Source organism: Eleutherodactylus coqui, chromosome 6, assembly GCF_035609145.1.
Source record: "Eleutherodactylus coqui strain aEleCoq1 chromosome 6, aEleCoq1.hap1, whole genome shotgun sequence".
NCBI classification, from domain to species: Eukaryota; Metazoa; Chordata; class Amphibia; order Anura; family Eleutherodactylidae; genus Eleutherodactylus; species Eleutherodactylus coqui.
Window position 1 is genome coordinate 246,243,904 of NC_089842.1, and position 25,764 is coordinate 246,269,667.

At 49.2% G+C, this 25,764-nt stretch overlaps 1 protein-coding gene across 1 annotated transcript in view; it reads right to left on the minus strand.

The window, feature by feature from the left end:
• RPRD2 (regulation of nuclear pre-mRNA domain containing 2) overlaps positions 1 to 25,764 on the minus strand; it is a 54,659-nt gene that overhangs the window by 2,955 nt on the left and 25,940 nt on the right. The window contains exons 2-10 of the mRNA XM_066609241.1: positions 15,552 to 15,681; positions 12,080 to 12,180; positions 11,443 to 11,514; positions 8,969 to 9,021; positions 7,397 to 7,523; positions 7,122 to 7,297; positions 6,205 to 6,493; positions 3,001 to 3,339; positions 1,513 to 1,707 (exon numbers count right to left, since the gene is read on the minus strand). Coding sequence (XP_066465338.1) covers positions 1,513 to 1,707; positions 3,001 to 3,339; positions 6,205 to 6,493; positions 7,122 to 7,297; positions 7,397 to 7,523; positions 8,969 to 9,021; positions 11,443 to 11,514; positions 12,080 to 12,180; positions 15,552 to 15,681 — 1,482 coding nt within the window. The remainder of the gene's footprint in view (positions 1 to 1,512; positions 1,708 to 3,000; positions 3,340 to 6,204; positions 6,494 to 7,121; positions 7,298 to 7,396; positions 7,524 to 8,968; positions 9,022 to 11,442; positions 11,515 to 12,079; positions 12,181 to 15,551; positions 15,682 to 25,764) is intronic.

Below are 25,764 nucleotides of genomic sequence, written 5' to 3' on the forward strand. Positions count from 1 at the left end.
CGCTATGACCAAAGTATTGTCCTCATGGAAGAAAGCTCTCCCTCTCTCTGCCCTCTACTGAAGTTGCGAGCGTTTCTGCAATGTTAATTGCGTATGGGCGACAGAACACTCACATTCATTGACTTTAAATGGGGGCACTTTGCGTGGAAACCGCTCTATGCTGCGATTTTTCTTCTGCTCACAGTATACGCAATTTGTATCCGTGAGTGACCGAAAAAGCGAAAATGCATGCCTTTCAATGCCTGCGCTTTACTGTGGATCTCCCACATGGACAGCCTGCAGAATCCAAAATCCAAATGCGCCTGTGTGAGCCCGGCATAAGAGGAAAGCAAAATTAGCACTTGCCCCGTCTAACTTATTCCATTAAACCAAGATGAGCGTAGAAAGAAGTCTCTCTAATCCAAATCATATTTTATAGATTCCAGCACACATTTGTAAAACCCAAATGCTCCCAAATTTGGGAGGCTTAGTGTTAGTATACCCATACAGGCTCTGTAGACATCTGCATCAGTTACAACTATGATCAGATTGGATGGGAGAAGTCATGCTACAGCCGCTATTTAGTGCGTTAAGACGATTAATATCGTGATGGAAGCCATCGTCCGCTCGGTACCGTTGGTATCTTGCAGGTCAGATCCCGCAGAGCACGGTGGTTTCTATTCCAGATGTGAACAAGGCCTTCTTTTTCCAGTCTCTCTGAAAACGCTCTACCCCCATGTAAAATGCTATACATTTCCGTATTAACATGGCATTACCATATTGGTCAAACATGGCCATGATTGGTATACCGCTCTACATAACGTGACCAGGATGACGGGGACAGCCAACATATTGGTCAAACATGGCCATGATGGGTATACCGCTCTACATAACGTGACCAGGATGACGGGGACAGCCAACAGAAGTCGATGCGAGGCACGTGAACAGAGGCGCTCAGCCAGTTAGGCTGTTTAAGTAACTCTGCATAACTTCCCGACCGCCCCAAGCCACATTATACAGCCGGGCCGCATGTCTCAGAGGTGGGAATATCCCTTTAATGGCAAATAAAAGAAATAAGGTAGATAGACAAAAGTTAAAGCATATGCTTGAGCCCCCCCCCCATCATTCTGTTACCCTTGCTAGTAATGATGAGCTGAAATCTGTGGTATGTGTGTTCTGATGATGCTTCTAGGGACTGGAAGCAAACGAATAGGACTTGGAGCACCTTGTGGTAGAGATGGCAGAATGATGCATCAGTGCTTGATGTTCTGCACATGGAGCGCTAACCATCTATAGCTGCAGCACATCCCACCATTAAGGACCCCCACAGATCAGTAGGGGCTGCAGTACTGTATATTCCCATGGTTGTGCCCCTCCGTCCCATTCTCTCAGCCCCTTAGTCCCAGATAACGAGGTCATCAAGCTGTTATTTATATAAACAGACTTGTTTGCAATAAATAGAATTGCTGAGAGGTTTTCCACCAAATGGCCCTAAACGAGCAGACAGTAATGAACAAGCTCTGATAGACCTACCTTGCAGGTTTGGTGTGGAGGGAACCTGGGTTTTAGACAGGGCAGAGAGGATGCTTTCAGGGGTTATCTCTACTTTGGAGAGAATATTAGCCAGGGGGTTGGGAGCGCTCTGAGCCGCTGGCTTCACCGCTGAACCTAAAGTAGACGTCGGTGTTGTTGGTGTACCAGGGGAAGGCTTGGCTGCTGGACTCACACCTAAGGATCAGAAGTGGAGAGATGTATCAGAGCAGGAGGACACATTCATGTCTGCAGTTACTCGTACACGTGCTGCTGCCCCTCCCAAGGTCAGACATGACTCTGGTCCTAGTTCCGTCATTTCTTTATAATTACAGATCGAGTAAAGCCTGCAGGCTTACGGCCCGCTCACGTACAATAATTATCACTCAAAACGTGTTCAAACGAGCGAAAGTGAGCCGTAATGGTTACGTGTAAAGGTGAAGGCATGGGGCACTATTGGTTTGTTGCTGAGCTGCAGCCTACATAACAAGAGTTGGTAGTTCAGTTTAAAAGGCTTACGTTCAAACGATTTGAGAGAAGGGGTGATTAATGACCCTGAACCTTAAGGCCCTTTTACATGGCATAATTATGGTTCTTGTTGTTCAGGCTCCTGGGGGTTTTCAATGGTAATCGTCCCGTATAAAAGCGTACAGAAACGGAATGACTGGAAAAGAACCGCCCATTCAGCTTTAGGGCTCATGTCCATGGAGAAATTAGGAATGCATTGACCATCCACGGTTAATTAAATAGCCGCAGATAGTATTTTAAGCGATTTGCGGATTTCACGTGTGGGGAAAATAATGCGGCATGCTCTATTGTCACGCGGATCACGTGTGCGGGAGCTCTATTGTCACGCGGATCACGTGTGCGGGAGCTCTATTGTCACGCGGATCACGTGTGCGGGAGCTCTATTGTCACGCGGATCACGTGTGCGGGAGCTCTATTGCAATTCATCTCCCACATGGAGAAAAAAAAAACACACACAAATAAAGTGCATCCGCAGCAGAAATCCAGGCAGGGTTGATTTTTCCGTGGACATGAGGCCAGACGCAGCCTCAAACCATGAACGACTATCGTTCAGTGTAAACAGCAGCTGTTCAATACTGAACAGCAGCTCCTTACAGTGAATAGAGGGGAGAGAACGCTCCTCCAGCAGCCTGCGTTCCCTGCTGGTCGCGCTGTGAGCGATCCAGCGAGTATACACGGGGATGTGCGTCGGGCATAGTTTGCTTGACCCTCGCTACGTGTAAAGGGCCTTTACAGATTCTTTGCATATACACATGCCAATCAAGGAAGCATACAGTGTTTACATAGCCAACGAGGGAAATGGCGAGGTTTTACACAATTTACATGTAAACGCTCAGCATTTGAAAGCACAAAAGAAGTCTGTTCAAACGACAACCGTTGCGTGTAAATGGGCCTCTAGTTTTAAATTTGTATATTGCACATTTTTACGTCAGGATCTACAGATCTTGTTTGAGTCGAACTCACCTGTTGTCTTCATGACAGAAGTTAAGCTACTTAGGATGGAACTGATTTTCCCCAGGTCTACATTGGCCAAATTCGGCAATGCAAGGGGAATAGACGGGGGGATGACAGGAGTGGTTACGGTTTTAGGCAAAGTTGTTGTTCCTGGAGCAGATGTTGTAGTTGTCACAGAAGGAGTGAGAGCTTGTGCTGGTGCACTGCTGGCGATGCTTGACGGGGATGGGGATGAAGCTACAGAAGTAGTTGTGGCTGTAGCTTCACTGTGTTGTGTGGTTGCAGGAGAACCGACGGGGTCCTTCAAGCTTGATGCCAGCGCCTCCGAATGCTCGTTCCCTTCTTCAACTATGAAAGCAATAATAAAGCATTAGAACAATTAAAGTCCACGCGATTATTCTAAAAAGTGCAGCTTAGTGAGAAAGGCCTCCTGAGCAGATTTATTACCGTATAGACCTTAAAGGGGCTGTCCAACAAAAGAACGCATCTCCGATCTACAGGAGCGGCACACGAGGGCCGAGGACTGCACTGATCACTGGAGGCCCTAGATCATCTCCCTCAAGGCACTACCACATTCAGGTGAATGGAGTACTGGTCGAGCATGCACCCCACCGACTCCATCAGTCCTACAGATGGTGAATGGAGCCGCACCATGAATACTAGACCACTATACTGAAACTCCTCACTGCAGTGTATTATATGACTGATGATGGCATGTTCAAGGCCCATACAAGGAGTCAGAGGGAAAGAACAAAACCCCACTTGTCACACTGTCCATGCAGTATAAAATACATTATTTTTCTGTGGGTCAGTGCAATTCCAACACCTAAATTATATATTTTTTCTACTTTTACACAATTAAAAAAATAATTTTGCTTGGAATCGCTGCATTCAGAGACCCCAAATTTCTCTTTTTAAGGTTTTTATCAGCACCGCTGTAGAACCGGCTTTTGTGCGACGAGAGGTAGTTTGGTTTTTTTTAACTCGTTTTATTGAAAATGAAGTAGCATAAGGAACATACAGTCAGACAGGCGCAGCACATAAATACAGAACCTTGTATCGTTAGATTGGTAGGGGGGTCACTCACCCCGATACATCAAAAATAATGACCAAAGCCCAGAGGCCGCAGGTCCGGCTCCAGGTGTATCCACTAGGGGGCACATCTGAGCTCCAGAATAGATGAAGACATTGTGGTGGATATAACGTGAGGGGGAGTCCCACCACAGACCCCACACGATCACATTCCCAGCACACTTGCGCCCCTTGTAGACTATATAATTATATGGCACCACCTGGTTGACCAGCTTCCTCCACATTCAGAGTGAGGGCTTCTTACCATCCGTCCACCACAGTGCAATCGCTTTTATAGCAAGGAACAGATTCCCGCAGAAATATCTTTATATGGTGCTGCCAGCTTTCTTCATCTAATATTCCAAACAGGCAAATCTCTGGGACCCCCACAAGTTCAGAGAGCCCCAGAAACTTTCAATAACAGGACACTCCCACATCCTATGCCAAAAATCGGAATACTGGCAGGAGCACCTAATGCAGTTTGTAGACCGTACTCTGCCCATTATATACCATCCTGCTGGGGTGAGATAGCACCGATACACTGTATACAGCAGGATCATTTAGGTATTGGCTGCTGGGGATACATATAGAGGAGATTCCAGGAGCTCTTGGAACGTATCATCTGTAAGAGTCGGTATCAGTGTCCTCCATATCCTGAGCGGCTCGTATTGAGATAAGGTGGGAGTACAGTGCCGATATGAGGCCCTGGGGGCAAAGCACGCCTATTAAGGAGTAATGAGAGATAGCCGGTCTGGGCGGTGGGAACTGCGCCTGCAAAGAGTCTAATCTGGAGAAATCTATACAAATGGGAGCGGGGCAGATCGGATTTATTCTGTAACTGCTCAAATGAGCCCAGGGTGTTCTGTGGATAGAGGTCTGCCAGGGTGCGGATGCCATATTGTTCCCAAACCTGGGCGTCTTCCAGGAGCCCAGGATTACGCCAAAGGGGAGCGTCAGCCATTATGTCCATGAAACGGCCAATTGACTTGGCCTGCCGACATTTTACCTGTTCGAATAGAAGGAGATTCCAGCAGGGGCCACAATCTAGGGACTTTTAGGTAATGTGCCAGATGCGCCTCAGAGTTGGGGAGAGGGTCGTCACCCAGCCAGCTTCTCAAGTGAATTAGCTGACAGATCTGGTAGGGCAACGAGAGGTCATTTCTACTAGTACCATTTGGGGTACATACAGCTTTTGGTGATCCGTTTATGGTTTGTTATGGATGTGCCGATACCAATTACACTTTTATTTCTCTTTTACAAATAAAAGGAAAGGTGCGCATAAGGGTACATTCACACACAGCAGAATTAGTGCATTTCTGCACCAAAAACAGTGTCAAAATCCACAGCATTGGAGTAGATTCATAGGAGAATTCAGCCCTTCAGTTGAAAAGACGAAGTCTGCTGCGGGTCCAGACTAGAGGCAGATTCTGATTCGGATGTGGGTTTTGGTGCGGATCTGCACCAAACACAGAAGCACAAAATAGATTTGGTGTGTGAACGTAACCTAAAAGGGTTGTTTTTTTAAATTAGGTTTTAATTTTTTCACTTTTGTGTCTCTGTAGGAAACTTGACAATACGATCCTACGATCGCTGCGTTCCCTATTCTTTTACTTTAATAGCCGTACTGGAGGTCCACAGGTAGACCTCCCAGATTAGATGGCGGATGGCTGACGATGCAACAGAGGGACCATATTCTGTGGTCAGCATGTAAACTGACCATAACAGGTAAAGGGTTAACAGCCAGCATCAGACTTCTCTCCAATTCTAGCCACTGCAGCGGGATGCCAGCTCAGATAATGTGGGAACGGCCCCTAAGCCCATGACATTTATATGCTGTTAAGGTACAATATTTCACATGTAACTCTTCCTTCCCATGATGCTCATGTACCTAACGGGGAGGGAAGGAGTTAAAAGGTTTTTCCAATCCTTTGTATTTATGGCAAACTGCAAAGACACGTTCTAAAAGTGTGATAGAGGCTGGATTGTCATTTCTGACCTGCGCCATCACTAAGCTGAGCCGGCCCTCCAGGCATCACGCCCATCTGGCCACCGGCAGGTAAGTCCATTACAGTCCACGAACCACATGACAAGCCAACAGCCTGGCTATCTGCCAGCTTAACAAAGTGACGAGTTAAAGCGTACCGATTATAGCTGGCATCTCCTCATCGGCATCCACATCAGACAGCTCCATGTCCTCCACCATGCGATTGTCCTTCGGAGGTTCCGGTGAATCCGACTGCACTAACTCTGCTTCTGGTGACAATGGGCTCATGTCTCCCATCCCTTGGAACGGGGACTCGGAGCCGGTGGGAGAAGGAGCATCCATGGTTGGCGATGGCACCGGAGACTCGTCGGGGTCAGGTAGAGTCGACTTCAGCTGATCCAGCTTTTTCTTCAAATTATTCACTCGATTAGCAAATGTTTTGTATGCCTGAAGACAAAGAATGATCGTATGACAAATCTGTATTGTCTACTGACTACACCAACCAGCTAAATGCCTGTTACAGATCCATTACTGTCCAGAGAAGGATCGCTGCCTGCCCCGTTTATCATCACAAACTGTCTGATAATTTCCACTAATCGTGACCATCATGGAACATTTAGGAAGTAGTAACAGCTGTGTGGGAGGGTGTCAGCTGTCATACAACTGGCACCCGCCGCAGTGTATGGAGCAGAATGCCCGCACACCCAGGGCGTAAACGTACATCCTGGAGCGTGAAGGTTAAATATCATCCATACTTCAAAATTATGGGGCCACTCAGAAAATAAGGGATAACATCCTGATGAGAGTTCAGCTTTCTTCCAGTCACCGGTGACTAGCTGAATGGTACAGGGTCTGCTGTGTGACCCAACGTAATCCCAATGAGAGCTGCAACGCGAGTCCCTCCCTTAGGAGCGTAGAGAGACTGCGGCTCACATGGGACCAGAGCAGGCATTTCATTAAGAGACCAGTAATTATGCATCTGCCTTGTATAGCAATTGTGCCACGGGGACACTATAAAGGTAGCATCGCTACCAGCATACAAGCCCCTCAGCCTGCCGACTATGGCCTTACTTACATTAACTACAACCTTGACTTCCCGGTACTGAGCTTCATAGAATATGCCGGCGTTCTCCAAGGCCTCTGACAAGGAGGGGCTGTTTTTGACCTGCTTGTCCAGGAACCCAACAAACTCCTCGAGTTTTGCACTTGCTTCTTCAAAATCCTTAGAAAATTTCTTTCCTCCAGCTTTATCTGGAATAGAAGGACACACAGCACTGGTCATACCGGCAGAGCGATCCGAGTCCTGAGCGCGGATGAGTGCGTTTAATCCACAGCTATGGCGTTCATTACCTTTCAAGCGTTTTAGTGTCTCGGTGCTGCACACATCGACTCTCATATTAGAGAGCTGCTTCTCTTTGAGCTCCAGATTATCCAGTGAGCGCTTGTAAGACAGCAAGTCATCAATCAGACCTTGAGGCTAAGGAAGAGAAGAATAGATAGAAACATCAAGCTGAGAAAGTCAGGACATACAACTGTGAGAAGAGGAAACATTAGGCATTTATAGTCAGGGCCTATCGGCTAAGGGGAACCGGACTGCCAGGGAAGCCTCCCAATAGGTAGGCTAGTGATGGGCAAGGAGCTGCCAACCTCCAGTCATCTGTTCTGCATTACACGCTGCATGGACCAAGCACCTTCACAAATGTCATTTTTCGTGTATTTTGTCCCCGGCAGGTATTTTCAGATGCTCCATTCTCCCACATGCAGTTAAGAGTTGTATTCAGTGTGCTAATGGTCCAGGACACGTGGAGCGGGGCTGCCCCCCTAGGATATGGACACGTGGAGCGGGGCTGCCCCCTAGGATATGGGCACGTGGAGAGGGGCTGCCCCCTAGGATATGGGCACGTGGAGAGGGGCTGCCCCCTAGGATATGGACACGTGGAGAGGGGCTGCCCCCTAGGATATGGACATGTGGAGAGGGGCTGCCCCCTAGGATATGGGCACGTGGAGAGGGGCTGCCCCCTAGGATATGGGCACGTGGAGAGGGGCTGCCCCCTAGGATATGGGCACATGGAGAGAGGCTGCCCCCTAGGATATGGACACGTGGAGAGGGGCTGCCCCCTAGGATATGGACACGTGGAGAGGGGCTGCCCCCTAGGATATGGGCACGTGGAGAGGGGCTGCCCCCTAGGATATGGACACGTGGAGAGGGGCTGCCCCCTAGGATATGGACACGTGGAGAGGGGCTGCCCCCTAGGATATGGACACGTGGAGAGGGGCTGCCCCCTAGGATATGGACACGTGGAGAGGGGCTGCCCCCTAGGATATGGACACGTGGAGAGGGGCTGCCCCCTAGGATATGGACACGTGGAGAGGGGCTGCCCCCTAGGATATGGACACGTGGAGAGGGGCTGCCCCCTAGGATATGGACATGTGGAGAGGGGCTGCCCCCTAGGATATGGACATGTGGAGAGGGGCTGCCCCCTAGGATATGGGCACATGGAGAGGGGCTGCCCCCTAGGATATGGACATGTGGAGAGGGGCTGCCCCCTAGGATATGGACATGTGGAGAGGGGCTGCCCCCTAGGATATGGACATGTGGAGAGGGGCTGCCCCCTAGGATATGGGCACATGGAGAGGGGCTGCCCCCTAGGATATGGACACGTGGAGAGGGGCTGCCCCCTAGGATATGGACATGTGGAGAGGGGCTGCCCCCTAGGATATGGACACGTGGAGAGGGGCTGCCCCCTAGGATATGGACACGTGGAGAGGGGCTGCCCCCTAGGATATGGACACGTGGAGAGGGGCTGCCCCCTAGGATATGGACATGTGGAGAGGGGCGGCCCCCCTAGGATATGGACACGTGGAGAGAGGCTGCCCTGAAAGTTGTCCTTTACTTTTCCGTTTAAGACTGAATATTCTTACCCTGAATTCAGCCACAATCTTTGATTTCATTGCTGCTTTAGGGGTGACTGGAGCTGATAAAACAATAGAAGAACAAAAAAGTTAATAAGCACTGAAATATAAGACAGTTTGTTTTTATGTTCACTGTAGGCCATCATCCTGGAACATTGCTGCTATTCCAGATCAAATGGGTTGTACCAAGATCGCATGTTATCCCCCATTATATTAAGGCCCCTGCCGATCTCTAAAACAGGGCTGCATATGATGGGGGTAACTAGCAATCTGTCTTGTATCCAATTGCTGCTCAGGAATCCCCACAGCACCATTGAAAATGAATGGAGTGCGCTGTTGTGACCGGCACTCCATTCAGTCTCTTCTTCACAGTGGGGGGGTGTAGTAACTCTGCAGTGAGGACACCAGGAGAACATGGGACCCCCGATCTTAAAATCAGTGGGGGCCGCAGCAGTGAGACCCGTACTGAACAGGAAGTTATCCTCTAGCCCATTGATAAAGGGACTGTACCAAGGCTTGCAGTAATGCACTATGGTTCGTCTCACATGCTGGGGGTTACAATGGGTTAAGCAGGAACAGAGCAGTAGGAAAACAAAAAACCTCATCCAACCCCCACTGCTCCCCTTCTGCGGGCACCTAGTCGCCTCTGCTGGCCATCACAGACTGCTGTAGTGAAGTAGTCCCACCGACTCCTTTCAGCAGGAAAGTAACAACTAGCAGGGCACCAGAGACATGGGAGCAGTAGGGACTGGGTGAGGAGTCTTCAGGTTCTCCCACCCATTTTACAATCCCCCCCTCATCCTAGGATAACCCCTCTAAACATAAGGGTGTAAACATTGGGGGCCGGTGAAACATGTGAGGTCATTAGAAACCTAGAGGATAGCACTCCAACAAGCATTAGAGCGCCTCTTCAGGTCACAGCATTTCAGTATAGCTTGTAAACAGTTAAATGTTTTATTCTTCATGGGATTCAAGTGAAATAAGCAAACAGGTCGGCAGGTTATATATGTCATATATCTGAGGATGACAGCATTGGTTCTATCCTCCGTGCCTGTATTGGCTGCCCTCCGACAGACGGCACATGAGATGAGCAGAGCCTGACCGCTATAGTGTTACCTCCCTATACACAATATTCGGGGTGTATCGGGGAGACCGTGTTAGCCGCTCGGATGACCCATCCTTTATAACACTGAGAAACATTATACAACTGGGAGAAAGCATGTTATTTACATGAAATAGAGAGCGCCGACTCCGAATCTCACGTCAAAATCTGTCTAGGAGGCTACATCTTAGACTTTACTTATCAATGTCTTGAGGAACACTTTGCTTTGCAGCGGCTCATGGGTGTCAGAATGATAGATCCCCCCACAAATGACCCCATTTTATAAACTGCACCCCTTAATGTATTCACTGAGGGGTCAGGAGGATTTTGATGCCAGTGGTTTTTTTCCAGGAATTAATGCAATTTAGAAAGAAAAAAAAATTGATATTTTTGCAAATCTGTCATTTCAATGACTTTTCCTATAATGCACATGAAAATGAGTATTTACACGCCAAAATGGATCCCCCCGTTTGTCCTGTGTTCAGAAACCTACCCATTGTGGCCCTAATCTTATGTCTGGATGCACAACGGGGACCAAAACCAAAAGGAGCCGTCGGTGGCTTTCAGATCAGACGTTTTGCATGAAGGTGATTTAGGCCCCATTGCCCACTTGTAGAGCCGTTGAGTGACCAAAACGACAGAGAACCCCCACAAATGACCCTATTCTGGACACTAGACCCCTTAACGAATTCCTCTGGGGGTGTACAGCATATTTTGACCCCATAGTTTTTGAATGAATCTGAGCAAAGCAGAAGGGAAAAAATTACAATTTTTAATTTTTTGGGCAATTGTGTCATGTTTAAAAGTGTTTTTTTTGTACAGCACACATAGGAATGAAGTCTTTCACCCAAAAATGGATCCCCCTGTTTGTCCTGTGTTCAGAGACATACCCATTGTGGCCCTAATATTATGTCTGGGTGCACAACGGGGCTCAAACTTAAAGGAGCAGTGCAGTTACACAGTTTAACTTTTACGTGATCGCCATTATCCATTGGATAACAGCAATCACATGACCAAGAACTGCAAACCACGGCCCCCCGTGACATCTCCAGGCTCTCAGCTAGTTTTGGTATCCAGGAGCGGGAAGATTTTAAATTACCCTGGCAATCTGCGGCTTTTGCGCATGTGTGCCGAAGCCAGGGTTGGTTCGCAGATAAATCTGGGGGCCTTAGGTGCGACATTTCATCTCCCCCAGAGGATATGATCCATGATACATACATATATTTTTTTCTCACTTTTCCATGATCACGGTTCTCCATCATGTGACCGGGAACCACATACGTGACAGCTCCCTGCTCCTCATACTAGTTACATTTCCCTCTAAGTGTACTCGTTGACGGTGTATACATACAATACATAGAACTGCCCCACAGCCACTTACGTTCCGGCGCCGGCTTCTCCACAGGTTTAGGTCGGGAGCTCTTGCTTCTCTCCCGTTTACTCCATCCACCACCTAAGTATTAAAGGGAGAAATGGTCAAATCTCAGCAAGGAAACGGCTAGCGGGTGTATGTAATGTCCAAATCACAGGAAGACGACAGAATCCGTAATCAGCCAGCCCACCTTTATTTGGGTGAGGGGGGGGGGGGGGGTGTCTTGATGAAACAATTACTTCAAATGAGCATGTATTTTGTAAACGAAGCGTGCAAAACTACACAAAACTGACTTCGATACTATAAATGCAGGAGCGCTTTAGGGGGACATTGCCTAAAACCAATTTTGAAAACAAACAAAAAAGAAAAACAAGAAACAAAGCAGGGATAATTAACTGCAACCCCATCCCAACCAGACATGTACGACGCTACGTGGAGGGGCACTTAGGAGCCTTCCATATGGCCCGAACGGGCAAATAACGTTTGCCCAAAACAAGTTGGCAAAAAGCAAACCTTCCTTCAGCGGCTGACCAATGGTATTAACGGTCCAGCAGCCGGCGAAGTGCCGCTTCACCAGTTTGGTTGATCAGCGCTCCTTATTTTGGCCAATTCTCCATGTAGAAGACAAAAATAAAAGGCAACTTACTTAAAGCCGTTCTAAAGGAAGCGATCGTATCCTCATGATAAACATTCCTGTCTTCCCAGATTTTGAAGATTCTCTCCACTGATTTTGACACCGATAAATCCCTTGGGAAAACGGATTTGACAAGTCAGTTATTGCATCGGTTATGGCGGGATACACAAACATGTTCACTATTGGTCCATGGATTAGAGATAGAATGGCTGACTGTAATGACATCACCGGCATGCCTATAGGATATCTGCCATGTCTGATGAAGTCATTGCCAATAAAAAAAAAAGATTATGTAATCAATTCAAAACAAAAAAACAAGAAGTATCAATTTTATCAAAGTAAAACAATGCAGAAGCCAATCCCAGCAGAAGCAAAAAGCAGCAGTGCAGCTCGGTACTATTGTATCTTGTCCCCACCAGAAGTAGTGGTTGAGACAAGTGACAGGCAGGGGACACCCCGTTACTGATTGGCTGCAGAGCTGGCTCCTGTGCAGGTACTTGCAGCCCGCCAACCTTCCCCTCATCTCCCTGCTCTGTCACTTGGTGCTGCGCTGGTTCTTGGCCCCGATTTCACCTCCCCACTGCTGCTGTCACTGTACCTGCCTCCCCACTGTCAGTCTCCATTTTCCCAGCTTTCAGCTCACCTCCCCGCTCTTACGCTCTCCATCTCCATGCCTGCAGCTTTCACTTGTCAGGCGGTCAGCCTTGTCCCCTCTCTGCTCCGCCGCTGTGCAGTTCCCCAGTGCCGACCTCACATCAGTGCTGACAGATGATTTTTTTTCCTGCAGCGCTGCTGGGAGGCCGCCGGCGTGGACGCTCAGTGCCAGAGACAGAGCGGCAGAGCGGGTAGCCGACACATTGCAAGTCCTAGCAGCGTGTGGACTGAACTTTGGCTTGGATGGAGGGTTAGGGTTTAAGTGTTAGCTGTAAATGCTTCCATTTTGGACCATTTACAGCTAATAATGTAAGCCTCACACTTAAACAAACCCTCACCCTAACCCTCCATCCAAGATAAGAAAAAAAAAAAATCACTCCGCACGCTGCTAGGACCCTCCTACAGGAAGCCAATCAAAACCTTTGAGGGCGTACCCTAGACCTAAGCTGTCACTTTAGGTCTCCACCCATTATTCTGGTGGTGACAAGGTACAATAGCACCGTGCAGCTCTGTGGAGTGTTCAAAAAGTATCCAACCTTTATTCATGAAAAATATTTACATTGAGATACAACAATCTTCCACTAATCTCCTTCAGTCCCCTTGGGTAGCCACGCTCTTCTCCCAACGCTTCTGCCACTGTCGGAAGCCGTGCTAAAACACCTCTCGCCATGGGGAGTCGCTGGCCCATCGCATTCTGCATGAGGTCTTCTCTAGACTGAAAGCTGGTTCCTTTCAGGGTATTTTCAGCTTGTGGAAAAGCCAGAAGTCACATGGAGCCGCCGGGAGAGAGGGAGCCTGACAAAGCACCGGTGTGGTATTTGGCCAGGAAACTTTGTAGCAAATGTGAAGAATGGGCAGGTGCATTATTGTGATGGAGCTGCCGATTGTCCGCTGCCCACAGGTCTGGCAGTTTGTGTCTCGCAGCACTATGAAAGCGACAGGGAACCTCTTTGTAGTACTCCTTGGTGACGGTTGTGCCATGTACTCCTGATGACCCACGCCACTGGAGTCAAGGAAAACGGTCAGCCCAACGTTGACATTGCTGCGAACCTGCCTTGCTTTTTGGCCTCGGGATGTTAGATACTGCAACTTGGTTTCTGAGTCGTACCCTTAAACCCAGAGCTCCTAGCCAGTGACCACTGTGTTGAGGAATTTGGGGTCACTGTTCACAGTCTGCAGCATGCCCGTGCGATCTCCAAAAGGAGTTGCTTCTGCTTGATCGTCAGCAGCTTTGGCACAAACTTTGCTGAGATTCTCCTGAAGTCAAAACGGAATGAACGGATCCAATGCTGACGCTGGCCTCATCTACAAGTTCTCTGATCGTGACCATCCTGCATCACCAGCGTCCTCACTTGGTCAATCTCATTCACTGGATGTTGAGGGTCTACCGGACCACTGCTGTGTGCCCATCTCTGAAGCGGTTGTACCACTCCTTGACCTGTGTGGTGCCCATTTTTCGCTTCATCCCCAAAAGCCTTTTGAATCATGCGGATCATTTTCACTTGGGAATCGCCAAGCTTTACACAGAATTTAATGAAGCAGCGTTGGTCAAGTTTTTCTGTCATTTTGTAAAAAAAGAAAAATCGGAGGGCGCTCACTTACACGTCCTCCCTCATCGGCTGTCTGCTGGCGCAAATCCAAGCATGCGCATTACAGTTGCCGAAATACGTGCACCGAACCGCGCCGCCCGAACTTCACTTGTTTACGCACAAAATTAAGGTTAGGTACTTTTTGAACAGACCTCGTACACTTTATATCCAACCTACTACATGGACCACCAATGTATGCAAAGCACTAGGGTGCCTGGACAGAAGTACAAAAAGTCATTAAGGGGGTGGGGGTGTCATTAAGTCCCTGTCTATACCTCATTAGTGGTGCATAAAGAAGGTTTTATGCTCCAAATACAAGAAAATAGGAGAAAAAGCATATTCAGTCTATCAGTCTATATCGCAGTGGCCACTTCCACAGGATAAAGCAGCAGACCCAAAGACAAAGCATTAAGATTATTTAAAGGGGCTGTATCACAATTACAAGTTACCCCCCATCAGTCGCTTCTCCCACCTGCAGTGCCCAGCACTCTATTCATTTCAGTGGGGCTAATGGAAATACCTACGTGGACGCCGCGTGGGTAGCTTCACAGTGTTATTGAAGGTGGATGGAGCGCTAGTGCACTTGCATGACCAATCTCCATTTAGGCCGCCTGCAGACAAGCTGATTTTTGCTACGAAATCTGCAGCGGGTGTTCGCACGGCAGATCCACAGCAAATACTGTCCATAGTATGCCAAGTCCTGCGCACTTGCGGAAACCCAATTGAGCTTTCTGCGAGCAGAGGAAAAATTTCAGCACGCCCTAATTTAGTGCGATGTTCGCACAAACTGCTTACATTGAAGTCCTTGGAAGGCATCCGACCCACGGCCAGAGTGCAATTGACTTTGTGGACAGGTCACGGATTCCACGTCATTGCCTAGCGATGAAGTGGGAAAAGCAGGAGTTTGACAAAAAAAAAAATTCTGTACTGCACATGTCCGACAGCAGCTTGCCGCGACCACCCATAGTACAGAAAAAACAGGTACTTGGGGGGTCACCAGCCGTGGTCAGAGCCTAATCCCGCATGTGGAATCTGGCTTTGCCATGTGCAGGCGGCCTTAGTCTCCTCCTCACTGCTCAGAAAGTTTTCCATGGATAGGTGATTGATTTTAAATTGTGGTAAATCCCTTTAAAAACTTTTTTTTACAACTTTTTCTGGAGTCATGCAGTCATTTAATTGAGAGATGCAGGTAAGGAATTCTGAAATGATCCTACTTCTCTCATAGCCAGACATGTACATACTTCACTAGAGAGGCGGCTTCAGGAAGGGCATCAGCAAACGTGTCGCGATAGATTATTGCGTTCCTCCTCTTGCAGTTTTGGATAATATCATTGGCCAAGTAGAACAGGTTCAGTCTGTGTGTGAAGCCGGCTGCGGAAAAAGAGGAAAGGAAAAGAAGAGTTGTTGCGTTATTTGCTTCCCAACATAAAAGCAGAAGCCATGATGACATGTTTAGGCCGTGTTCACATGTTGCAGATTCCATCAGGATTTAGGTGTGAAGTATATTAGATTTGGCCAGGATTTCCTATAAACGTGAGCAGTGGGTTCCCAATCTAATACTAACGACCTATCTAACGTCCACCAGTCTAATACTAAGGATCTATCATGAGGACACGTCATCAGTATTCTAGCGCCAAAAACCGCCCTAAGGCTGGGGTCACGCGGAACCAAAATCCTGCAGAAATGCAGCTTCAAAACCCGCAGGCGTTTACTGCAGAATTGGGAGCAGCTTCGCTGCCTTATTCTGCTGCGGCCATCTGTCCCCATAGAGAGGAGAAAGGCCGCCGCGGAATGGGGAAAGTATTGAACTGCAGCGGCCGGGAATTCCACACAGTGTGTCAGTTTCAGCGCAGCTTGGCGGTAAGAGATCGGCCGCAGCGTGCAGACAAGAGTTTTGCAGATCGCGTCCACTTTGCTGACTATCCCGGGATAAAAAGCCACCGGCAGAATGTCCGTGCAGAACGTCTGCGGCAGTTACACCCCGCGTGGACCCAGCCTTATGTCCGTGCAGAACGTCTGCGGCAGTTACACCCCGTGTGGACCCAGCCTTATGTCCGTGCAGAACGTCTGCGGCAGTTACACCCCGTGTGGAGCCAGCCTTATGTCCGTGCAGAACGTCTGCGGCAGTTACACCCGTGTGGACCCAGCCTTATGTCCGTGCAGAACGTCTGCAGCAGTTACACCCCGTGTGGACCCAGCCTTATGTCCGTGCAGAACGTCTGCGGCAGTTACACCCCGTGTGGACCCAGCCTTATGTCCGTGCAGAACGTCTGCGGCAGTTACACCCCGTGTGGAGCCAGCCTTATGTCCGTGCAGAACGTCTGCGGCAGTTACACCCCGCGTGGAGCCAGCCTTATGTCCGTGCAGAACGTCTGCGGCAGTTACACCCCGTGTGGACCCAGCCTTATGTCCGTGCAGAACGTCTGCAGCAGTTACACCCCGTGTGGACCCAGCCTTATGTCCGTGCAGAACGTCTGCGGCAGTTACACCCCGTGTGGAGCCAGCCTTATGTCCGTGCAGAACGTCTGCGGCAGTTACACCCCGCGTGGAGCCAGCCTTATGTCCGTGCAGAACGTCTGCGGCAGTTACACCCCGTGTGGACCCAGCCTTATGTCCGTGCAGAACGTCTGCGGCAGTTACACCCCGTGTGGACCCAGCCTTATGTCCGTGCAGAACGTCTGCGGCAGTTACACCCCGTGTGGACCCAGCCTTATGTCCGTGCAGAACATCTGCGGCAGTTACACCCCGTGTGGACCCAGCCTTATGTCCGTGCAGAACGTCTGCGGCAGTTACACCCCGTGTGGACCCAGCCTTATGTCCGTGCAGAACATCTGCGGCAGTTACACCCCGTGTGGACCCAGCCTTATGTCCGTGCAGAACGTCTGCGGCAGTTACACCCCGTGTGGACCCAGCCTTATGTCCGTGCAGAACGTCTGCGGCAGTTACACCCCGTGTGGACCCAGCCTTATGTCCGTGCAGAACATCTGCGGCAGTTACACCCCGTGTGGACCCAGCCTTAAGGGTCTGATTACTTTATAGATAAAAACCGTTACTAATACAAAGTCTGGGCGCGGCCCAACCGACGGGCAACTTCATTACCTCCTACTTATGCAGCTGCCATAAAGCACATACCCTGCTGCAAGGTTTACACAGACAAAAAACTGGAAGAATGTCTGCGCCTCCAGGATAGCCTCCAGGATAGCCTCCAGGATAGCCTTTAAACACTTTATTTACCCATTTATGTAGCGCACACATTTTAAGAGGTTTCAGAAGCAAAAGATTTTTTTTTAAAATAAACCAAACAAGCATTTCTTTTAAAGCTGTAGCATCGCTAACCAAAACCCAGCAAGTAAAATGGGGATCCCAAACCATCAGCTGATCGGCCAGCCCGCTGCCAATGCAGTCATGGGTGGTCAGAAAGTGCAGTAGGCAGCCACTAACATCAACGGCAGCAGCACTGACAGTATTGGCGGACTGCTGCTGATCAACTACTGATGACCTACCCCAGGGATAGGTGGTCAATCCTAAACCTCCCGGAATACCCCTTAAGCAGCACAGCGGACCACACCTGTTCAGGTTCCTGCTGCTACGTTCAGTAAGTGATAAACCCTCTTAGGCTGTCCACGGGCGTCATTGTGAGATCTGCGGAGCTCGCATGACAAGCTTTCCATAGAACTAGCAGCCTCTTTCCCCTCAGACGCTCGTGTGATCTGGATTCCGACCAGCTTAGGTGTACTTGGGGTTAAGTAATCCTTTTCTAGCCAGATTTTCAGGTTTGTGTGATACTGTTAAATGGATCTACCACAGAAACTGCACAGATTCTGATGATGGTCCCACAGGCATAATAGAGCAGATCACAGCTCATCCTCCTGCCTGCATACTTCTGGTCTGCAGCTTATTAGGAGGTAGCGACTAAACACGAGCGGGTTGGATGTACGAGGCGCACAGCGGATACCGGCTGTGAGCCCGGACGTGGTTTTTTGTTTATTAGTATGTCACACGCCTTTGCTTAGTGATGACGATGGTACCCGCAGGCCATACACGATGGTACCTGCGTATCGACGGAGTCCGATGACCTCCATTGACATAAATGGAGGCAGTCTGCGTGGATTCTGTGGCAAAATCAAGCATACTGGATTTGTTCTCCGCTCGCAGAATATGCAATTCATATCCACAAGTGTGAAGGAAAAAGCCAGAAGGCCTTACAAAGCCGGCATCGTACAGCGGATGGTCCAGCTTGAATCCCCATTACAGATCCACCCGTGTGAGCGCGGCCAAGTGTCAGAGACTGCAATACGCAGAGAAGACCTCCAGAGGACGACAGGCGCGAAGAACGGAAAAACGGGTTTCTGATGGCGTAGGGGATTCGGCGCTTCCTGTGGGGGGGGGGTAATAGCTGTACCTAAGGGTGCGTTAACACGGGCGGGAGAAAAAATTATATCTACACACTAATAAGTACAATGCGAGTTGCACGAAACTCTTTACAAGGGGTTATTTACATAGGCGATTTTTCTGGCATAGAAGGACAAGTCCCAGCATGTTGTATTATGGAGTCACACTTGGGAACATATCACACAGAACACGCCTCGCTATCACGCATGTAATCGTGGCATGGGTTGGTTTCATTCATTCTTCTTGTGGATGGCAGGTCCGGCTTTGTGTTTCTGTACTGCACAGAATTAGTTCTGCTTGTGGAGCTGTAGAATATGCGCCATGGGCATCATCTCAGAGTATGGGCAGCGTGCCACCCATCGCCATGTACTATCTAGGCATGTATGGGCACCAAGATACAATATGCTGCGACTTTTCTATAATCCGTGAGTGGTAACACGGCCGCCTATGGGAGATTAGTAAAGCATACTCCGTGTGGGATAAGCCATCCTGACGCGCTCCTGTGACCCCGGGGACACTTGTTGGGGTTCAGGCTTATTTGTTTAAAGTTTTTCAAAAGTATAAACTCATGATAAAACAAAAAGAATTCTAATTCCTGATGGAGCCCGGAGTCTGAGCAGCTGTATGGGGTGAGGGGCGCAGACTGCATTCATAACCTTGTGAAGTTACTAACTAACTGCAGCACTGAAACACAACTTATCCCGGGTCAAGGAAGCAAACTGTAATCCTGTGGGTGTGAAGCTTCCTTACTGGGTGCCGCCACTAGTCCTCCGGAGACCGAACTCCCCGAGGTGCTTTCCTCTCACCGATAACCCGCTCGGATGCACAGCTGTCATTCAGAGCTATGGAGCAGCTCTACGGACAGCAGAGGGCAGGGCAGCACCTACCTCAGAATAGTGGTTTGTATGGATGCTGCAGGTCGGATAGGATTACAATCTGCTGACCCCACAGAGGTAATTATTGTACATAAATGCACTCCATACAGCCAGCAGAACGTAGGGACTATTGTATCTAGATGCCACCAGGAAGTACTGGTGGAGTCAAGACTGACAGGAGGTGACGCCACCTGTACGTGATTGGCTGCAGAGCTGGCTGTGCTGCAGGTCCTGGCAGCCCAGTAAGGTTAGCCTACAGCTCAATGGATTTTAATAGCAGACAGCGTCCCCCCCGCTGCAGCCGCAGGTGCAAGGTGCTTCCCCTCCTGTGTTGGGTCGCCGGCAGGGAGGCCACACCACAGGAGCAGCAGTGCCACAGGCGACAGAGCAGCAAGCCTGACAGCGTTCGCCTGTACAATCCGCCAAACGCCGTTGGGACATGGAACCACCAGCAAACAGCGGCTCAGGCAGAGGGACATCGGACCCCACGAGTGACGAAGCAGAGCAATAGATAGAACATCCCCCGTAGTAGCACACTACGTACAACTGCAAGGGGACGAAGCCATGAGGGGGAAATCATGGACTTCCTAGCACCTTCCAAGACCTGCAGTTATTCAGCCAATCATGAGCTAGGGGTGTGACAGGGGCATTCCTCCATGCAGGCCCTGTCAAACCCCAAGCTTCCAGTGGCGTCAAAATACAGTAGTACCCAGAATGTCCCCCGAGGACAGGCCAAGTGCCGATACTAAATGCCCGTCTCACACAGGCGTCTTTACAGAGTTTGACATTTGAAACCGCTAAATTCCATTGATTTCGATGGGCTTCTCGGATGAGCACTTTAGCGCGGCGTTTCTAACACGCCACGTCACACACTGCAACGACGGGGTGCATAAAAAGCTGGTGAATGAGTTTAAAGACGCTAAGACTATGCAAACCGCTGTGAGAACGGCCTTAGTAGATATGGACAAAGTAGCCCCATGTAACATGCCTGCTCTTACTAAGACAGACGGAAATCCTGCAGCCTGGCCACACCGAAAAGCCGTGGGATCTTCAGGGGGGAGCCGCAGCATTTCGCAACGGGTTTTGGAGCGGTTCACCCGCCGGCATTCTGCTGCGGCTTTCTCTCCCCATAGAAAGGAGTGAGGCCGCAATGGGAAAAGAAAATATAAAAGCATTGACATGCTGCGGCTGTGCACTCCGCGCTGCATCGCTGGTTCCGCCTGGCTTTGCTGCGACCGATTGACCGTCCGGTGTGGATGAGGTTTTGCGAGATCTCGTCCACATGGCAGTAATCCCGGGATTAGGAGCTGCAGGCGGATTTGCCTCATGGCAATTCTGCACGGATTTTCCCTGTAAATCCGTCTGTGTGAACCCGGCCAGAGGCCACTCACGCAATAAGCGCTGTCAAACGCCGCCATTACATCCGATGGGCTCCTCAGACATGTGCGCCAACCCTGCGTTTATCAAGCACCGTGTTCCATTTCCATACATTTCTGCGTTTTACAACGGGATGCTTTGCCCATGGAAATGAATGGCGTCTGTTTTCCGCGCCGGGATACAATGCGGTTAGCGCATGTTTGGCAGCATTTCTTCAGTTCTGGCCTTATCAGCTTGCTTGGGTCTACAACGGTACTGAATACGCAGTCAAAAACATGTCAGCGCGGAGCTTTTACAAGCGCGGGTGTGAGAGCGGCCTTAGGCCAGCCGCACCCCACCAGATCTGAATTGCAGAATCTGCGCTAGTTACCCTCGTGGACGATCCGCGGCATCCATTACAGACACCTCGCACGTCTGCTCACACGGGCGCACAGCGATTGCCATCTCTGCTCACGGAAATAAAAATCGCAGCACAGACAACTTCCACTGACATCAGTGGAAGCCGTTCGACCAGCTTAGCAGCGTTGCGTATTAACCCCTTAATTACGGAGCCCTTTTTTCCCCCCATTTTCGTTTTTTCCTCCCCCCTTATTTATCCATCGCCATCGCTGTCTGCGGGTTGTTTTTTGCGGGACGAGTTGTAGTTTTAATGGTGCTATTTATTGTACCATATAAAGTACTGAAAAACTTTTAAAAAATTCTAAGTGGAGTAAAAAAAAAAAAAACGACATTCCACCATCTTTCAGTGCGTCTTGTTTCTACGGCGCACAAACTGCAACAAAAGCGACATAACTTTATTCTGCGGGTCGGTACGATTACCAAGATACCAAACTTGTAGAGGTTTTTTTTTTACTGTACAACTTTTTTCAAAGACATTTAATTTTTCTCTGCGGTCTCTTCTGCGCGCAATAACTTTATTTTCCCGTCAACGTGGTTCAGCGAGGGCTCATGTTTGGCGGGATGTCCTGTAGTTTCCGTTAGTACTAATCCTGAATACATATGACTTTTTGATCGCTTTTTATTGTGTTTTTCTGGGAGACAGGGTGACTAAACGTGCATTTCTGGCGTACTTTATTTTTTTTTTCCGGACGACGTTCACCGTGCGGTAAACAATACGCTACTTTGATAGATCGGACTTTTACGGACACGGCGATACCAGATATGTATTTTTATTTTATTATTTAGCCTTTTAAATTATAGATATGGCAAAAGGGGGGTGATTTAAACTTAAATTACTTTTTTTTTTTTACAATTAAAAGTTGTTTTTTTTTTAACGTTACTTTTAAGCCCCTGGGGGCTACAACCAGCAATGCTTTGATCGCTCCTGCAGTAGGACGTATATGCTATAGTATTACGTCATACTGCATTCTGACAGGCAGTCTATCAAGTCACTCCACGGGGATGGCTTGATAGGCAGCCCTGGGGCCTTTCAGAAGGCCCCCGGCAGCCATGACACCTGCACGGCTCCCCCCGATCTCACCGCGGGGGGCATACGGGACCCCTGAACGATGTCAGAATTGACAGCATTTAAAGGGTTAGTAGGCGAGATCGGCCGATTGCAGCCATTGCCCGCAAGTGTCAGCTGTAGTAAACAGCTCTTGCCCGCACTGTATGCAGAGAGGTCGCCCCGCGACCTCTCTGCATACATACCCCGACGCTCCAGGACGTAAATGTATGTCCTGGAGCGGGAAGGGGTTAAACACCATGTATTGTGTATGTACAGCGTTTAATACGCCACCCATAGAGAACAATAAAGCTGTAAGTGCATAATACACAGTAAAATAGAACACGCTGCGGTTTTTATGCGTCTATTACACACAATAAAAACCGCCACTATGAGTAGGTCAATGAAAATTAATGCACTTCCATCGACTCCACTGACTGTTACACAGCGCACATTATGCTTGTATGAATGAGCCCTACAAGACGCACCGCACTACAGGATGCCGGGATTAGGACAAGACACAGGAATATAAATCATTGAAGGTGGGAAAACAACAAAACTAAGATTGTTCACACCCTCCTATATCTGGGATGTGTTCAGCATTAGCCAATCACATGTAAAGGCCCATTTACACGGAGCGATGATCGCCCAGTGACATCTTTGAGCGATCATTTTGCTTAAACTATTAAGTAGCTACTCAGCAATTAAGTGTGCAAATGAAGCCTTAGCTGAAAGCAGTTAATAGCCCGAGGGCTCTTATCTGCTTTCAGCTCCTTTGATCTCCAATGGGTAATAAATGCTATCAGCACTACCCACGGAGAACTGCTCAAAGACCACATGACGATTTGTAGGTTGGACTGAATTTAATGATCAGCTAGCAGTGCATGAAAAGTGCACGATGACCGCAGATTCAGACGCAATGATTCAGTCTGCACTCCACTGCCATTGTTTGCAGCGATTCTGGGTCCCCCGTACAAGGTTCGCCACTTCTAGGAGGATTTCTTGACATTTTCTTAATTGGTCGGTAAAGATCTTATCATACATCAAAAGGATCTGATTGTTGGAAGGTGTCAGTCAGGAGAAGGAGACCAAGACATCCCCAAGACATTACATGTACCATGGAGCTCAGGGAAGACCGTCAGCAAGAAGGGGGCAAAGACATGACCACGACATTACATGTACCATGGAGCTCAGGGAAGACAGTCAGCAAGAAGGAGGCAAAGACATGACCACGATATTACATGTACCACGGAGCTCAGGGAAGACAGTCAGCAAGAAGGGGGCAAAGACATGACCACGACATTACATGTACCATGGAGCACAGGGAAGACAGTCAACAAGAAGGGGGCAAAGACATGACCACGACATTACATGTACCATGGAGCTCAGTGGAGACCTTCAGCAAGAAGGAGGCAAAGACATGACCACGACATTACATGTACCATGGAGCTCAGGGAAGACAGTCAGCAAGAAGGAGGCAAAGACATGACCACGATATTACATGTACCACGGAGCTCAGGGAAGACAGTCAGCAAGAAGGGGGTTGCATTTGGCATAATAATGACATCACCAAGAACTGGACGGCCCTCAGAAACTGATGGAAACACCAGAAGAAACTGGTCCAGGAAGCTGCCAAGAGACATTAGAGGAGCTGCAGGAGATTCTGGCAAGTACTGGTTATGTAGTCATGTGACAACCATCTCCGTATTCTTCCTATGTCTGGGCTGGGGGGCGTTGGTCAAGGTGAAGGGGATGAACAGTCCCAAACAGTCCAAGGTTAAAAAGCTCAAGAGGAATTTCATCTCTCAGCACAACAACCCAAAGGAGACGGATAAATCACCAAGAAGATCAGAGTTATGGAATGGCCCCCCAGGGCCCAGACCTGCATCCCATTGAAGCCTAGTTTCACCCCAACTCTGTGAAGGTACTTCATCATCTGCAGTTTACATGCCAGCTTATTGGTCAGACATTTCCCTGACCCATCCTTCACACGGGACAGATCTCACACAATCCCATGATGCATTTGGTCCATCTGATACTACTGAACCGCTCGTCAGTGTAGAGTTGGTCACATCAAGACTCTCTCTCGATAACCAAGAAGGTCCTCCTGAAATGTTGTGGTAAGCAGCTCCAGTGTGCGGGGGCGACCGGAGGAGGCTTTACTCCATAAACACCAATCTGTACCAAAAAGAAGCTTCCTCTTCATAGCTAAAGCAATGCTGCACCAGGCTGGGCAGACACGGCCTACAGAGCCTTGGGGCCATTGTCTGCGGAGGCCAATGACGCGCGGTAAGAAGTCAATCCGTCTGCTAATGAACACTTCAGAAAAGATTATAGAAAACCCATCAACAAGAGACACAGCGTGCGTGCCGCCGGGCACACAGATGACGTGCCCGCACTATGTAACATACACCCGATATACAACCAGTACCAGATCCTCACGCAGAGCCGCCAGGTTACACTGAGGTGATCACCCGAGTCCCGGAGGACCACAGACTCCTAAGGGCATGCCGCCGGGCACACAGATGACGTGCCCGCACTATGTAACATACACCCGATATACAACCAGTACCAGATCCTCACGCAGAGCCGCCAGGTTACACTGAGGTGATCACCCGAGTCCCGGAGGGCCGCAGACTCCTAAGGAAGGGTGTAGCGGATATGGTAGAAGTGCCATAATAGATTTAGATGGAACCTCTAAAAGGCTGTCCAATTTAGACCACCTCTGCCCACATGCACTATAAGGCTGCCTGCCCACGGGCGATAATCCAGCCGCAGGGAATGCTTTCCACAGTGTTCCTATGGAAAGCGCAGCCCGCCTGTCCACAAATGGCGAATTCTCCGCGGTGAGCCTGTCAGAACAGTGAGCTCCCAGGTGGCAGAGATCCACCGCGGGATATCACTACGCCTGCGGAGGAGCCTGTCAGAACAGTGAGCTCCCAGGTGGCAGAGATCCACCGCGGGATATCACTACGCCTGCGGAGGAGCCTGTCAGAACAGTGAGCTCCCAGGTGGCAGAGATCCACCGCGGGATATGGCTACGCCTGCAGAGGCAGCCTTGGGCTGTAATAAGCCACCACCATGGGTGATCATTCTGGTGGGCCCAGCTTGTCCATGAAGGCGTATGCATATCAGTAGGTAACATTGTATACACTTTGTGATACCCCCTTCTGGGAGAGTTTCCAACATGGGCTAGGACACCACTGGGAAGTATTCCAGAAAAGCAACATTTCATAAGACACGACACAATCCACCACATCTTATGGGCACCGAGAACTTGTTCTGGGCAAGGTGATAAAACGCCAGGCTGGCAGCAAATGCTTTGTGGTGCCAGACGGCTGCCATCAGGCATCCTGACAGCTACAA